The sequence below is a fragment of the Alosa alosa genome, chromosome 15 (assembly GCF_017589495.1).
Source record: "Alosa alosa isolate M-15738 ecotype Scorff River chromosome 15, AALO_Geno_1.1, whole genome shotgun sequence".
In the NCBI taxonomy this organism is placed as follows: Eukaryota; Metazoa; Chordata; class Actinopteri; order Clupeiformes; family Clupeidae; genus Alosa; species Alosa alosa.
In genome coordinates, this window is record NC_063203.1 from 16756800 (window position 1) to 16771415 (window position 14616).

The following is a 14616-nucleotide window of genomic DNA, read 5'->3' on the forward strand; positions in this document are numbered from 1 at the left end:
TCAACAGATAGCCTACCCTGTGTCATCGCTATCTAGGGAGGAGGAGGCAGACAGTATTCATGCCCTAGGCTGGCGCTCAAGGACAAGGACTCTTTGTTGGCTGCTTTGTACCTCATTTGAGGTAATGATTTCCCCCGGTTGCCAATACTTGACTCGCCGTGATAACCAACGGAGTTCTGGTGTAGGAGCCAGCACGCTTGTTTGTCAGCCCTCCTGAGGTCGTTGAGAATGATGGGGGTGGGGGGGGGGCAAATGAGAGACTGAGGGCTGTTTGGCCCGGTAGACCATATACAATGCCAAACGGGCCCCTTTGCCAAAAAATTCACCTCATTCTGCACAATGGATTTTTAATGAGAGCAGGCCCTGCATGCAAAATTTGTGGAGCTTTTAAAATGGCAGCGTGTGCGTTTTTCTCTGAGGTAGGCTGTTGAAACACACACTTGATGTGATGCATAACGCTCCCTCATTGAAACTGCATGGGCAGAATGATCCTATTTGCAAGAAGTTGCTACCAAGTGTCTGCAGAACAACCAATAACCTCTCCTGCACTTAACAAATTGGACCCCCTTATTTTGAAGTGTGTGAGACTTGCCCAAAGGGAAAAGGAGGGACGTGTTTTAACAGATGAGCTGATCAACCTGTGTGCTGGGGGGCAGAGGCACATCTGGAGCTGGGAAACTGGTGTGTTGATCTATCCTTGAGATGGCGCAGGCCTTGTGACCCTGCCATCTGGGGCAACAGGTAAGAAAAATAAAGAGCGCCTTCCTCGATTTGTGAGGATTTTCTATTATATATATATGTAATTGAAAATGAAATGTTACAGGGTAGTCCAGGTTATATTTAGATTTATAAATGATGGTTTGGTGAAAATATTGTATCTAAATTTGCATTCGTTATTTCTTTTCAATCAGAGTAACAACGTTTTATTTGTCATTCTCCGTTGCGGGGCTGAATGGGGTGGAGTTGGGTCGGCGAGGTAGATGGTCTTTGTAAAGCGGTCTGGGCGGCGCTCCATGCATCACTTTCCTACTGGCTTCACCCGCGGGAGCAGGACACCTGGTCCGTCTAGTGGTTGTGGATGGGGCGTATGAAACGAAAGTTTTGAAGAGGCAGGGACAGGGTAGATCCTTGCAAGGAGGGAAAAAAGAGCGCATTCGAGAATGGAAGATTGCATGACGCGCACAACTTTGCCGAAGCGAGGAAAACAGTGGTTCGGACGTCTCGTTTAAATGCTTAACTCAGCTGAACTCATTGGAGTTAAGATTCCAGACAGTGAGTACGCCAGCACCGTGCACCACACCGATTCCGAAGACAGCGTGGGACGGAGAAACGTTACTGCGTATTTGACTTTAAAATGAATGCCTTCGGAAACTTTATTATCCACCAGAATGTTCAAGTTTATTGAAAAAGACAGAGTTTTCTCCGTTTGTTCCGTTTTGAAAATATGATCCCTGATTTACCCCTTGAGAGCCAGCTGGAAATTCAATTCTAGTTCCAAAACTTACAATCACGGAATTCACAGGAAGTTTACGAGTTCCTTTTTTGGAGATGAGTTGGACTTGTTTACGGCTGTTACCTCTGGCCATCTCACTGATGCTTCTGAGTGGAACTGGAGCCTTTCCACTGTGGAGAAGAGAGATGGTGAGTGGATTTGCACAACACTTCACTGCAAAATATCAATGAAGAGACGTCTGTGTCAAGGAACTGCACTATGAAAATGTCACATTATCTCTTGGGCAAAAGTTACATGGCTAAGACTTTACATGTATTTGCTTGTTTCTTTGTCAGTATTTTGTGGGCAGTTTCAAGTAGGGCCATCTTTCACACGGTTTTTCCTCGACACAAATCTTCAGGGGGCTTGTCCAAGGTGGGCAGACTGGGAACTGGTGTAGTAAAGGTGTTGAAGGTCATCGGGGGAGGGGACGAGGCTGTCCGTCCTTCTCCTCACATGTGGGCGACAGATATTTCAGGCCGGAGAGAGAGAGGGCGATAGACATGCATGAGGAAGGAAAATGGCACTGGAAGAGAGAGAGAGAGAGACAGAGAGAGAGGAAGAACCGCTGTGGGGATGGAGGAGTGTGGTCTACTCTGTCCCACATCTGTACTGTATTATACTGGTGATTTTTGGCGTTGCTTTCTTTCTACCCATTTGCCATGGGGGGCAGGCACTCCTTTTTCCTCCTTCTCTTGTCCCTGCCGGCTGTCTCATTGGCTTGGCTCTGCGGCATGCTGTCTACTTCAATATTGCCTTGTCTTAAATGCAGGTCATTGCACACATTTCTCATATTCTTTACTGTCTCCTGCGGTCACTCTTCAATGCACCCTGCTGTGCTGGGAAGATCATCTTGTAAAAAAGAAGGCCTGTCCAAATAAAAAGGATGGATTGCCCCCCACCCCTACTTTCGCTTTCTTACCCCCCTGCCCCCACCCCCACACACTTTTCTATTATTGCCCACCTCCCTCTAACCAATTCTCTCTCTCCATTACCCCCCCCCCTCTCGCCCTACCCCTCTCCGTATCCCTCATCCACACCACCATGTTTGCTCCATCTCTTCCAGGAGGCTGTCGTCCGTTCACCGCGCCCTTACGTCCAGGTGTCCTCGTCGGTGGACGTGCATTCCCGGGTGGCTTTGGCCAGGTCCAAGCGCTACGCCATCAACCCCCTGGGCTACAAGTGGGAACACTTCAACCTTACCTACAAGTGAGAGAACCAAGGAGAGAGAGAGAAGGATGGAGGAGGAGGTGGTGCGGGTGGCGGGGCGGGGGTTGCGAGGTGTGCAGACGTGCAGGGGTTGGGGTGGTGGAAGGACAAAGGGGAGAGAAAGGGCTGTGGGTTTAGGGTCTAGGTGTAGGTGGGGTGGGACGGTGGTGCGGGACGGTGGTGCTGTGAGAAAAGCGAGAGATGTGAAAGGATGGGTAATTAGAGAGAGGACGGCAATGTTCTCCACAGATGGATGAGAACAGGAAATGGAAGTTAAGGGGGGGAAAAGGGGGGAAAAGCAGGAGAAAGAAAAGAGAAATAAATGAGGGCACTTGAGCCGAGTGCTATTTCGAGAATGAGCTTGAACTCGGAGACTGCTGGGAGGTGGCCGGAGATATAAAAACCATGTGCTTAATTGATAGCAGACTGCCACGCAGGAATATAAGTTTATTTGAAAAGGAATGTGTGAAGAGAGAGAGAGAAGAATAGAGGGAGCATTGGGAGGAGACCATTTCTTGTTACTTAACCCTGAAGGATAATTGAGATTTCTGTGCTGTCAATAAGGATTACGAAGTTCCCCAATACGCTGAACAAAGATGACACACGTAAAGCCATCAGCATCGCTTTCACTAAGTGGAGTGACGTGTCCCCCCTCTCCTTCACCGAAATCACCAACCCCAACAAGAGCGCTGACATAGTCATTGGTGAGCTATCAGACGAGAGCGTCACAACATGAAACAATGCACTTAACGGAAATTAAAATGTAGTTAATTTTTTTGGCTGGAAATGTGGGAAACCCGGCCAGCTGGACAGCTTTACTATCACTATCCCTGTGTGTGTGTGTGTGTGTGTCAGGTTTCTATACCTTCAATCACACGGACTGCTGGTGGTCTCCGCTGCACCCGTGTTTTGATGGTTTGAATGGGGAGTTGGCCCACGCCTTCTTGCCTCCACGCGGAGAGATCCACTTTGACAACCATGAGTTCTGGATCCTGGGAAAGTCCCGCTTCAGCTGGAAACAAGGTACAGGTTTAAGATCTGTAATTCTCTTGGTATGTGTATGTGTGTGTGTGTGTGTGTGTGTGTGACATTAGAGAGAGAGAGTGTATTGTTTCAGATTTGCATGTTGGATCACCAGTGCATTCCCCTCTCTGCCTCTGTCTCTCCCCTCTGGGTCTTGGCTCAGGTGTGTGGCTCAATGACCTGGTCCAGGTGGCAGCCCACGAGATCGGCCATGCCCTGGGCCTGTGGCACTCGCAAGACCCGCAGGCCCTCATGCACCCCAACGCCACCTACACCGGCCAGAGGAACATCGCACAGGACGACATCTGGGGGATCCAGAGACTCTACGGTCAGTAACTCAGCAGCAGACAGCCCGAGGGCATAACAAAAGATATAGGAGGGAATTCCTCTTTTTTTTTTCATGGAGCTTATCAAATATCGTTTTTATTTTGGAAATTTTCCATTCTGCTTCCCCTATAAACATGAGATAAAAGCAGCCACTCGCTACCTTGTTATTGCAGTGTATCAGTGCTCCCTCATGGTTGCGTGTCCAGATCTGCCAGACTAGGAAGTTGCCTCACAGGCTTGTATTTAGAGTCTAGATACGTGGCACTAGCATTACCTCAGCTCACACGCAACCACCTCCTTTACTCCAGGAGTGCTCATTGGTGCATGCTTTAAGTGATGCATAAATACACTGCCGTTCCAAAGTTTAGGGTGACTTTTCCAAATTCCACTCCAATAAAATTTCCATTCTACTCCATTATAGACAGAATACCAGCTGAGATCAGGGCAGCAGTTTTCAGATTACATTATGTGCTGACATAATTGCAAAAGGGTTCTCCCATGTTTTCTCAGTTAGCCTTTTAAAATGATAGCAGATTAGTAAACAGAATGTTGGATGAATGGTTGCTGATAATGGGCGGTGTATATTGCATTAAAGATCAGCCATTTCTTTCTACAACAGTCATTTACAACATTAATAATGAAAACAAGTGTGTGTGTGTATGTTTGTGTGTGTGTGTGTATCAGGCTGTCAAGACAAACGTCGTGTCTGTGAGCCTTGGGCGAGGTTGGGCTTTTGTGAAAGACGAAGGAGCTTCATGAAGAAGCACTGTCCTCAGCGCTGTGACCTTTGCTATGGTAAAGAAACTCCTTTTGTTCACTAACTTATGGATTTTAAGTTATTGATCAATCTTGCTAGCATAATAAGCCACATTTGGTGATAACTCATCATCTGATCAACTCATCATCTGATCATTTCATCTCACTCAGAGATGTTTACCACTACAAACATAATATGTCCTGATACACATCTGCCTCACATGTCTCTGAATAAGAACCCCCAAAAAAAAAAAAAAACACAGCACGCTTATGGCAGGATGTGTTTAGACTACACTGCATGCCTCTAAAATAACAGTACCCACTGACACAGCAATTGACTGAGAGGGTTTATCCTGGCGAGGATTTATCCACTGGCTCCATTCCAAATCAGACCCAGCTCACTTTCCCATTCAGTGCCCTTCTTATCTGGCAAACAACATGACAAATTAAGGGTGGCAATTTGTTCTTTGCCGTCGTCCTGACTTTTTCTCTTATTCTTGTTTTTCAGAGCCTCTGGATGCCATCAGCACACCCACTCCGCCCCCTGCCAACGTCAAGGTGAAGATGGTGCCCCGTGGAAAAGTGGTTGGCTTCCGCTGTGGGACGAAAAGTGCCAAGGTGCCACCGAAAGTCAGGTAACAAATTCATGACATGTTGATGGGATTCAGGGCATTCTGTTTTTGAGTAATATCGGTTATTGAGTAATATCTGTTATTGAAGGCTAAATGAAAGGGGTTTTGCAAAGCAAGGTGAAAAGGATGATGGTTATCTTTTAGCTTTTTTTTTATATTTTATATAATGATCTGTCCTCTCTGTCTGTCCTTGGTGTAGCTGGTATAAAGATGGGGAGCAGCTCATCACCTCAATCCCAGGCTATATAGTCATGAAGGACCGCGACCTGCGCATCGTTGCCAACGAGTTCAATGAGGGCACCTACACCTGTCGCGTCCATCGTCGTGGCAACGTGGTCTCAGCCAACTCTTGGGCTATCCGTCTGAAGCCAGAGCGCTCCTCCAACAGCTGATGGAGTCCCGCTTGGGTCCAAAAAAGGCACAGTAAAGGGGGAAGTAAATCCAGTAGTCATGCCCCCATCTGCTGAACCTTTGCCTGACATGAAGACCTTTTTTGCTACTTCAGTTCTGTGGTCTGAAGTCTGTCACCACATCTCAGCAGCAGTTTATCTCATCAGCGAGAAACTTGTGGTCGTCCATGAATATCAACTCCCATGGGTTTTCAGTAGGAATGATATGGTCAGGAAGCTTGACTTCTGCTGATGTCAGGAGTCTACTTTATTTTTTAAAAGACTAACAAACCATGGACCGTCTTATGTAGTTGTGTGAATGGCATCTGTAATTTCTATCAGAGAACCTTCTCTCTGCAGGGTATACTCATAGTGAAAATACACAAGGAGAGCTGAGGAATGCCGTTCCTGTTTTTTCCATTATTGATTTGTATGTTCCACAAACCCCCTCATGGTTCAGCATCCTGCTGATATCTGAAACTCTGATGTCTGAAGTCTCTTCTAAACAGCAAGTCAAACATAAATGACTACATCCTGAGCACAAGTCAGTCATGTTAGGGCTTTAGATCAACCTAGGTCTTCAATGTAAATGCTAATACAGTGCCATTCAGACTGAGAAACAAAGCAATTATGGAAAAAGCTTATCCCTCTTCTCCATACACTGTTCCACAATATCATGGGCATTCATGTTGTATTAGGGATTATTTTGATGTGTTTGATTATATACCTATGTACAGATATGGGCCTGTATTGTTCTGTATGTGTACGCTGAAATGCACAGTAGATTATCTGAAGAAATGTGACATAATTGGAAAAAGGGCTAACTTTGTTATAGGCTAGTTTATTCTCTGTTGTTACAAGTATGATGTGTTGAGATGTGTTTATTGTTAGAGAAGAGATACACGCATGTAGAAGAATAGCAATTAAGGTATATTTGTTTCAGTGAATTGTTGGCTTGCAATATGTTAACTGATCAAGAACATCACAGCCAGTTGTGCAAATGTATGTACTAGGTATAGTCTGACTGGATTCGCAGTGACAAAATTCTTACTACAAATACACAGGAAAGAAATCTGAACAACTGAAATCAATAATAAAACATTTATTACATTGACTGATCTTATTCTTTAATCTTTAAGTTCCACAGTTCATAAAAGCAACTGCTAGTGTCAATGGAAGACTTAATTCTAAAGGCGGCACACACGACAGAAATGTTTAAAAGATACACTTTGAATAACTTCTGAAGCTGTGCAGACTAGAGACTAGTTTACATTTTCAGTTACAGTGTTTGGATAGGTGATGTCCTCAAGATGACTAATAGTCCCTTGACTCGTTATGAGCTCAAACTACATCAGAAGTTGGGCAGACTTTACCCTTCCACCAAAGTTCATTTTTAGTGCTTCTGGGGGACAGAATGGAAAAATTCATATCTGATGAAGTAAGCACAGTAACATTCCTAGCACCTCCAAGAGGACCATAGTACCGCAGCCCTTCAAAACTCCTATTTTGGTGTCTCCTGTTAGCCCCACTGACCTACTGTAGATCGGTGTATAGCACATACATAGGGCAGCATATAGTGTTCCGGAATGTAGCTTTAAGGTGAGCTACTGGCACATGGAGATGAATGTGGGGTGGAGTGGGGCCATGGAGAATGCTGGTGGTCACGTGATGACGCTCGCGAGACGTCTGGCTGGGGCTTGGACTGAGAGAGGGCACAAGGGTTCAGGCACACAATACTCAGATGCACACACAAGTGCCAAGAGAGCTTAGGGTATCACAAAAAAACTCCCTCCCCACCCCCACTCACACACAACTTACATGATCGCCGTGCTAGTTCTGGCAATTTTGTTTTTGGCTGTAAGTGCAAGTGCACACGCTTCTTGATTAACACTGTCTCTGGCAGGGCCGGGGCATTGTAAACAGTGGTTTGGAAATGGGTCCCTACAGGCCCTGGAGAGGTGCCACCACACTGCTGAGAGCTTAACAGTGTCTGCTGGTGCCTGGCTTGGGAATGCAGCCGTGCTCACACGGACAGACAGACAGAGAGACAGACAGCGATTCCACTGCAGACTGGAACGAGAGAGGGAGGGAGGGAGGGAGGGAGGGGAGGGAGAGAGAGAGAGCACTGCCATGCATCTCAACGTTCAACCCATGAAATTACATTCTTTTATTATTTATGAACTAAAAAAATGCAAAAAAGATGATCATGAATGCATAGACTTGTTGATCAATAAAAAATAATGGTCAGGAGAGGACTTTTATTTTATTTTTTTAAAAGGCTTCCTGACCCACAACCGCAGGCTAAAACATTTGGTGATGTAGGGAAGTACAGGAAGGGAGGCAAAAAGATAAAAGAGTATTGAGGCTTTCGCTTTAAGAGCTTTAAAAAAAGAGAGAGAGCAAGGGAGGGAGGGACAGAGAGAAAGAGAGAGAGCACCTTATAGATAACGGGGAGTAACCGATAATGGAGCACACTCTCTCTCTTTCCCTCTCTCTTTTTTGGCCACGGCGATAAGTTAGTGCTTCACTGCACTGCCGTGTCTCCCAGCGGGGAGCAGAGGACCAGCATTCCACGACTCCATGTAGGGAGAAAAAAAACGGTCTCACTGAGGCCTGTCTGCCTTACACAGCTCCTCGTACACAGCTCCTCGTACCCCCCCCCCCGCAAAAAAAAAACCCTGCATGCCCCAGTCCTCACTCTCTCTGCCTTACTCGGTCCCCAAACCCTAGTTAGTTCCTGCCACCCAAAAGGGGTGGGGGATTCTTTTCCCCACTGCGAGTGTCTGGAATGAGACCCCTGCCTTTGTTCAGGAAAGAAGGCATTCAGACGACAGGACGAGGTGATGGTGCATTTCAGTGTGTAAAACGTGAGTGTAATATCCCCTGACCCCCAACCCCCTTCCTCCTCTCACCCCACCTTGTGGACCGTGCCACTACAACATGTGCGGCGCGTGCTCGGAGTCCCACTGGAACGAAGTAAAAACAAAAACAGGTGAGAGCTGCTAACATCCTGATTTCAAGCGACCATAAAAAGAACAGTGGCTGCCATGAACAAAACATACACACAGGTAAAACAAAACAAATGTGCCCAACAGTGACCTATTAACCGGTGTAGTAGTACAACAAAAGACAGGGGGTGGGGTGGGGGTAAAACACACTACTAAAATTTTCAGTGTGCTCACGGAAATGTAATACGTTTTGGGTGAGAGAAAGAAAGAAAACAAGAAGGCTGTGGAGTTGCCCCCGACACTTTGCTGCAGTAAAAACAATCAGTGTCTATCGCTCTCGATTTCACTGTGTTGTGGTCTTGCCAATGGGCCTTGGCAAATGGGGTACAGAGTCTGTCAGGCGTGGCCGGAGGGATTATAAAAGGAATTATGTGTTTGTGTGTGTGTGAGAGTGAGAGAGTGTGTGAGAGAGAGAGGGAGTGTGTGAGAGAGAGAGGGAGTGTGTGTGTGTGTGTGTGTGTGTGTGTGTGTGTGTGTGTGGTTGCAACAGGGTTGGGCAAAAGAGCACAAAAAAAAAGCCCTGTAATGACTGAATTCTTCACTAGAGGGCCCCCTCAGACTTTTGACGAGAACAGAGCCGCTCCATATCACTCCTACACCTTGTGCTTGGAATGTTCAGGGAAAAAAAAGAGTCACAAAGACTCAAAGGCCCACAAGACGTTGAACACCCCGGTCTCCTCCTAAAACAGTTCACAGTTCACCTCTGCACACAATTCCACCAGCCAGGTGGGTGAAGGGAAGACAGGACAGAGGACTGAAACCGATAAGAATTAGGGAAAAAAGATTTTGGAAAAGCACTTGATCCCTTTTGCGCTCGTCTGTGGCTCAAAGCTGAGGTGTGTGTGTGTGTGTGCGATTGCGGGTGAACTTGCGGGTGAACAACACGGACGGACGGTTGAGATCGCCTTGATAGAGGGAAGCCGACGAAGGGATTGGAGAGAGGGAGTAAGTGAGAGGAAGGGAGAGGAAGAGAGGCATCGGTCGGCAGTCGGCGGTCAGTTCAATCCTCGTCGTCCTCGTCCTCGCTGATGCTCTGCAGGCTGCTGCTGTAGAGGGGGGGCGAGCAGGACGAGGGGGGCGTCTTGGTGAAGAAGGGCAGGCGGAAAGTGGGCGAGGGCGAGCGCTCGCTCTCCTCCCGCGTCGGGCTGCTGCTGGGGCTCTGCCTGGGGCTGATGGCCTGCAGCATCCGGCCCTTCCCCTCCTTCAACATGTGCTTCTGATCACAGACAACCACACAGGGGAAGGCGGGGGACAGACAGGTAGAGAGAGAGAGAGAGAGAGAGAGAGAGAAAAAAGTGATGGAGAGGAGAGGGGGAGAGAGCAAGACAAAAGTCAAGAGGAGAGAGAAGGCAAATATGTAACAAAAATGTATCTGCATAATATACACATTCCACTGGCCATCACACCCTACCAAACCCTCTGAGAATTCAGCCTTGTATTGTGACATCATAGATGCTGACACATACCCTCATGACAACACCCCCCCCCCCCAACACCCACACCTTTTCATCTTCCCTCACCCCACTGCTCACCAGTGCCCCCTCTGGGCCAAACATCTGCAGGAAGTTGCCGATGAACTCGCGGGACTTCTCCTCCCACTTCTGGATGAGGTCGATGCTCTTCTCCTCCACCTTCTGCACAAACTCCTTGGAACGCTCCTCCACATCCCGCACCTTCTGCTTCACCTTGTCCACGCGCTCTTGCAGGTGGTACTTCTTCTCCTGGACACAAAGGAAAGGTCAAAGGTCAACTATGTCTGTTTAAGCCAGTAGCTACAGTCAAACGGCAGTGATCCATTAACCAATGTGTACCACTGATAAGTGAAAGACAAACGGACAGTAGATTTGAGCAGGTAATAAAAAGTCTAAAAAGTAGAACTCCCGCCATACAAGAACATACATTGATGAAGCTGACGTTGAGCTCCTTGGCGGTGTAGCCTCTCTGCAAGTTGCGCCGTACATATACGTCGTAGTCCCGGACGATGCGTGTGATGATGTCCGAGGTGGAGATGCCTTCAGTTCGCTGTGTGGGAGCAAACATGCCTGGGAAGAGAGGAGGAAAATATATACAGTATAAATATATATATATATATGTTTTTTTTTTTTTCCTCCTACTATATATATATATATATATATATATATATATATATATATTAGTATTTGTAGCATCAGTCTTCCTGAGTGCTATACACAGATGACTGTTACCATTGAAGTACAGTCTTCATTCAGAGAGTTACAGTCATGTATGTAGACTGTACAGCCATGCATTACAACAAGAGTTTTCTTCAACAGAATTAGGGTGCTCGGAATTACCGTAGCATCACTTACCCGCCTCCTTGATGTGTTTGTACACATCATCACTCCCTGCAGACGAGTAAGGGATGTCATCGTGGGCGACAAAGTCAATCTGAGAAGAGCCAATAAGGAAACAGGAGATTTACGCACTCTCTCTATATATTTTACACACACGCACAAACACACACACACACACACACACACACACACACACACACACTTAACATCCAACTAGATTGCCTTCTTCCACTCCGTTTCCTTTTTCAATCACACTCTTTTTTCCTCCCCCTCCTTCGATCTTGTGTAAATGACTCACCCTGTGCTCTGCCAGGAAGTCGGGCGTGAGCGTCCAGGGTGCGTCACGCACCACCTCGTCAACGTAGCGGCAATGGCTGATTGCGTCATAGCGCTCATCCTCGTTCATTACCGTGAAGCCCTTAAACTTGTGCGTGAGGTCATCACTGCACACTACAAGAGAACAATTACAAGATTAGCTCATTTCACAAGATGTCGCCACTGTGTAAACTAACTTCCTCTGGAACAACACATTCCACAGGAAAGACAGAAATAGGAAGATGTTTCACCCTGCCAATTATGGTATCATTAATATCAATGAGGCCTGAAATGGGCTTGCTGAACTGGCTTCAGTACAACTTTGTACAACTTTGAAGAACTTTGTGCGTGTGTGTGCGTGCATACATAATGAGGTGCATCTCTCACCTCCTACAATGAGGTAGGTGTTGGGAAAGAGGCACTTGGCTTGCATCAGGGCCCTGGCATGCCCCGAATGGAACATGTCAAAAATGCCATCAGCGTACACTCTCACTGGCCGGTCCGCTGATAACAGCAAAGAGAAAACAAAAGACATCAGAGGAAGAGAGGCAAACTGAACGATAGAAAGAGGAAATAAAACAGAACGTTCCTGTCAGCAGTTTATGGTGTCATTTAGAGAAGCAGGAAAAACTGTGTGTTACAGTCATTTATATCACACCGTCATATAAAAAATTTGACAGCCAAATTGTCTAACAACAATGACGGGCAAAACAGTGCTTCTTTTGCACCTGAGAAGAATATGTCACGTGGCTCTACATTCCAGTCAAACAAGGTGGACGTTGTTATGGCAACAAGAAAAAAGCAGAGTGATACTTACGAGGAGTTCCCTTCTGTGCCTCCTCCATAGTCACGCGTACATACCCACCGGTCACTTCTTCTAGCTCATCGGCAAAGGGCGCTGGCTCTGTCAAGCCCTTCGGAGTCACAGAAAGTAGGATGGCATCATTCTGACACACATCATGCACCTGCACTGTTCAACTTGAATGACCTATGCACACAAGCACCGGTGTTTATTGTTTGCTCACCGGCATGCGGCGTAGGGCCTTTGCTTTGCGCTCTCCATCCTCTGCCTCTCCGTTTGAGCCCTCCTCTCGCTTCCTCTTCCGTGAGAGCTGCTGACCTGAACTGTGGGCCTCCATGCCTGTAACAGATGATATTTGGAGCATTATGTAAGGAGGATGAAACCACAGCATTCTGAGAGCACTAGGTGGCGCTGATTTTCAAAAAAAAAAATTCTGCCAGTCCACACGCTGGTTCATACCGATGGAGATTCGCTATAAAACGTAACTTAATTACACGATACTCCGTGACACAGCGACTAGTTGGATGACTTTTTTTATTTGTTTGTGTCACGTGACACGTCCTGCCCCTGAATGACGTGGCAGTGGCGTGGAATGCGGCAGCTAAGGAGGGAGGGGGTGCACAGCTGCCTGCTTGAAGAGTTGCAGTGAGAGAACAATCACTATTTCATTCCACTCTCAGTTCCAGATCAACTGCTACATTGTGTGCCTGACCTGAGGGGTGGCACGGTCAGAATCGTTTGAGATTAACCAACATGGGTAAAACGGGGGCGAAAGATGATTCCACCGCATTCAAACTCGACCCATGTTGATTGAGACCACAGATAGCATAGGTGTGACAAGTTGCTACACCACACCCACCGTGAAGGCTGTTTGGCTGTTTTACAACATCTGAATAGTTTAGATCATCAGTTAACTCAATCAATATCGATACAAATGGTCTTCAGCAACTAACACCGGCTTCGAAATAAATCTCACACATCAAACAGCAGATCCTCAACGTTACAGGTCACTAATTTATAACTTGACATCCATGAGAGGTACAGCTGACTGGAGTGTCAACAAGAACTTAGCCAAAAGAATTTTAAGATAGCTAACGAGTGGGTGCATTATGCACCCTAAACTTTCAACTGGCCAACACTTAGTGATAATACTGGCATGTTCCATAATAATGAGTTTAATCTTACTTCAGAGTAACATAATGTGTCAACTGTACTATAACGTTACTCTTAGTAGCTAGCTTGCTAGCTTTTTTTACTTACCCAAAGACGCGCAGTTGAGTTAGATGGCTGACAAAGGAAAAAAATCTGCCCACAATTTTGACGTTCTTGTTATATGGTTTCACCTTTTCATGGGTTTAAGAGCAATTTTGCAACTGGCAAGTTTAATGAAAAGCGAGTATATGTTTGACATAAAGGCCATACGTTTGACAGCTCTTCATGAACTACAACTAACATTCTCTGAAGGAAGTGACGTAGTCGGTTTTTTGAACAATGAGGACTCGTTCGTCGTACCGCAGTCCTGCGCAAATCATTGGTCGCCTGATTTGTAACGATACTTACTGGTTAGAAAAATGTCCTATCATAAAGTGGATTATCACTGTACATGGCGTCTTATTCTTGCAGGAACTACTTTAAATGAAGACTCTATGGATTCTCCCATTAATGGGCAAATTCCGAATGTAGCTTAAGGTCGTCCATGTAATCTAAATCAAACCACATCCCTTGCTCTTTACTAGGGTTGCCACCTGTCCAGGATTTTCCTGATTGTCCAGGATTTTCATGGTCTGTCCAGGAAAATAAAAATAAAAATCCTGGACACTGAATGTCCCGGATTTTTGTACATGATGCGCAAAATGTGTATTTCAGTTTAATTGAAGCGTGCCTACGTCCATAAACGTATGCACAGCCTTATTGGCTCTACAAAAATGACGTAGCATAACATGGGTGGTGGTGGTGGGGGCACGCACCGTGGAGGTTCATTAGAAATGGTAAGGTGGAGATGGAGGGAATGTAGGTGGGACAAGGAGACAGAAAAAGGAAAGTTTATTTCACATAAGCAAAAAAGCAGAACTTTATGTATTCCCCCTTTTTTCTATATACTGCCCCCAGGTATCTACAACTAAAAACTGTTGAAAATATAACAAAATAATAAAGGTCTGCTATTAAATAAAGCAATTAACTAAACAAATAACTAGAAATTGTCATTCTTACTAATTTTAGCTATACAATTGTCGCTTAGAATGACGGTTTTTATCTTGGGTTAGATGTGCGAAAGGCACCGCTTACAAACAAAAAGATCGATTGGATGGTCAAAATATCCAGGATTTTTGTCAGACACAGGTGGCAACCCT

At 46.1% G+C, this 14616-nt stretch overlaps 2 protein-coding genes across 2 annotated transcripts; one reads left to right on the top strand and one right to left on the bottom strand.

The window, feature by feature from the left end:
• The first annotated feature begins 384 nt into the window (after positions 1 to 384).
• Positions 385 to 6942, top strand: mmp23bb (matrix metallopeptidase 23bb). The gene is made up of 8 exons (XM_048265023.1): positions 385 to 1641; positions 2559 to 2701; positions 3266 to 3405; positions 3557 to 3724; positions 3888 to 4052; positions 4736 to 4846; positions 5316 to 5442; positions 5639 to 6942. The coding sequence occupies exons 1-8, from the start codon at positions 1549 to 1551 to the stop codon at positions 5829 to 5831; spliced, it is 1140 nt and encodes a 379-aa protein (XP_048120980.1). The 5' UTR covers positions 385 to 1548; the 3' UTR covers positions 5832 to 6942.
• A 2024-nt stretch (positions 6943 to 8966) lies between these two features.
• pcyt1ab (phosphate cytidylyltransferase 1A, choline b) lies at positions 8967 to 13712 on the bottom strand. The gene is made up of 9 exons (XM_048265024.1): positions 13526 to 13712; positions 12489 to 12604; positions 12281 to 12377; positions 11851 to 11967; positions 11447 to 11598; positions 11164 to 11242; positions 10736 to 10878; positions 10369 to 10557; positions 8967 to 10052 (listed from the first exon to the last, which is right to left on the bottom strand). Exons 2-9 carry the CDS (start codon positions 12600 to 12602, stop codon positions 9837 to 9839), a joined length of 1107 nt encoding a protein of 368 aa, XP_048120981.1. The 5' UTR covers positions 12603 to 12604; positions 13526 to 13712; the 3' UTR covers positions 8967 to 9836.
• Between the last annotated feature and the right edge of the window lie 904 nt (positions 13713 to 14616).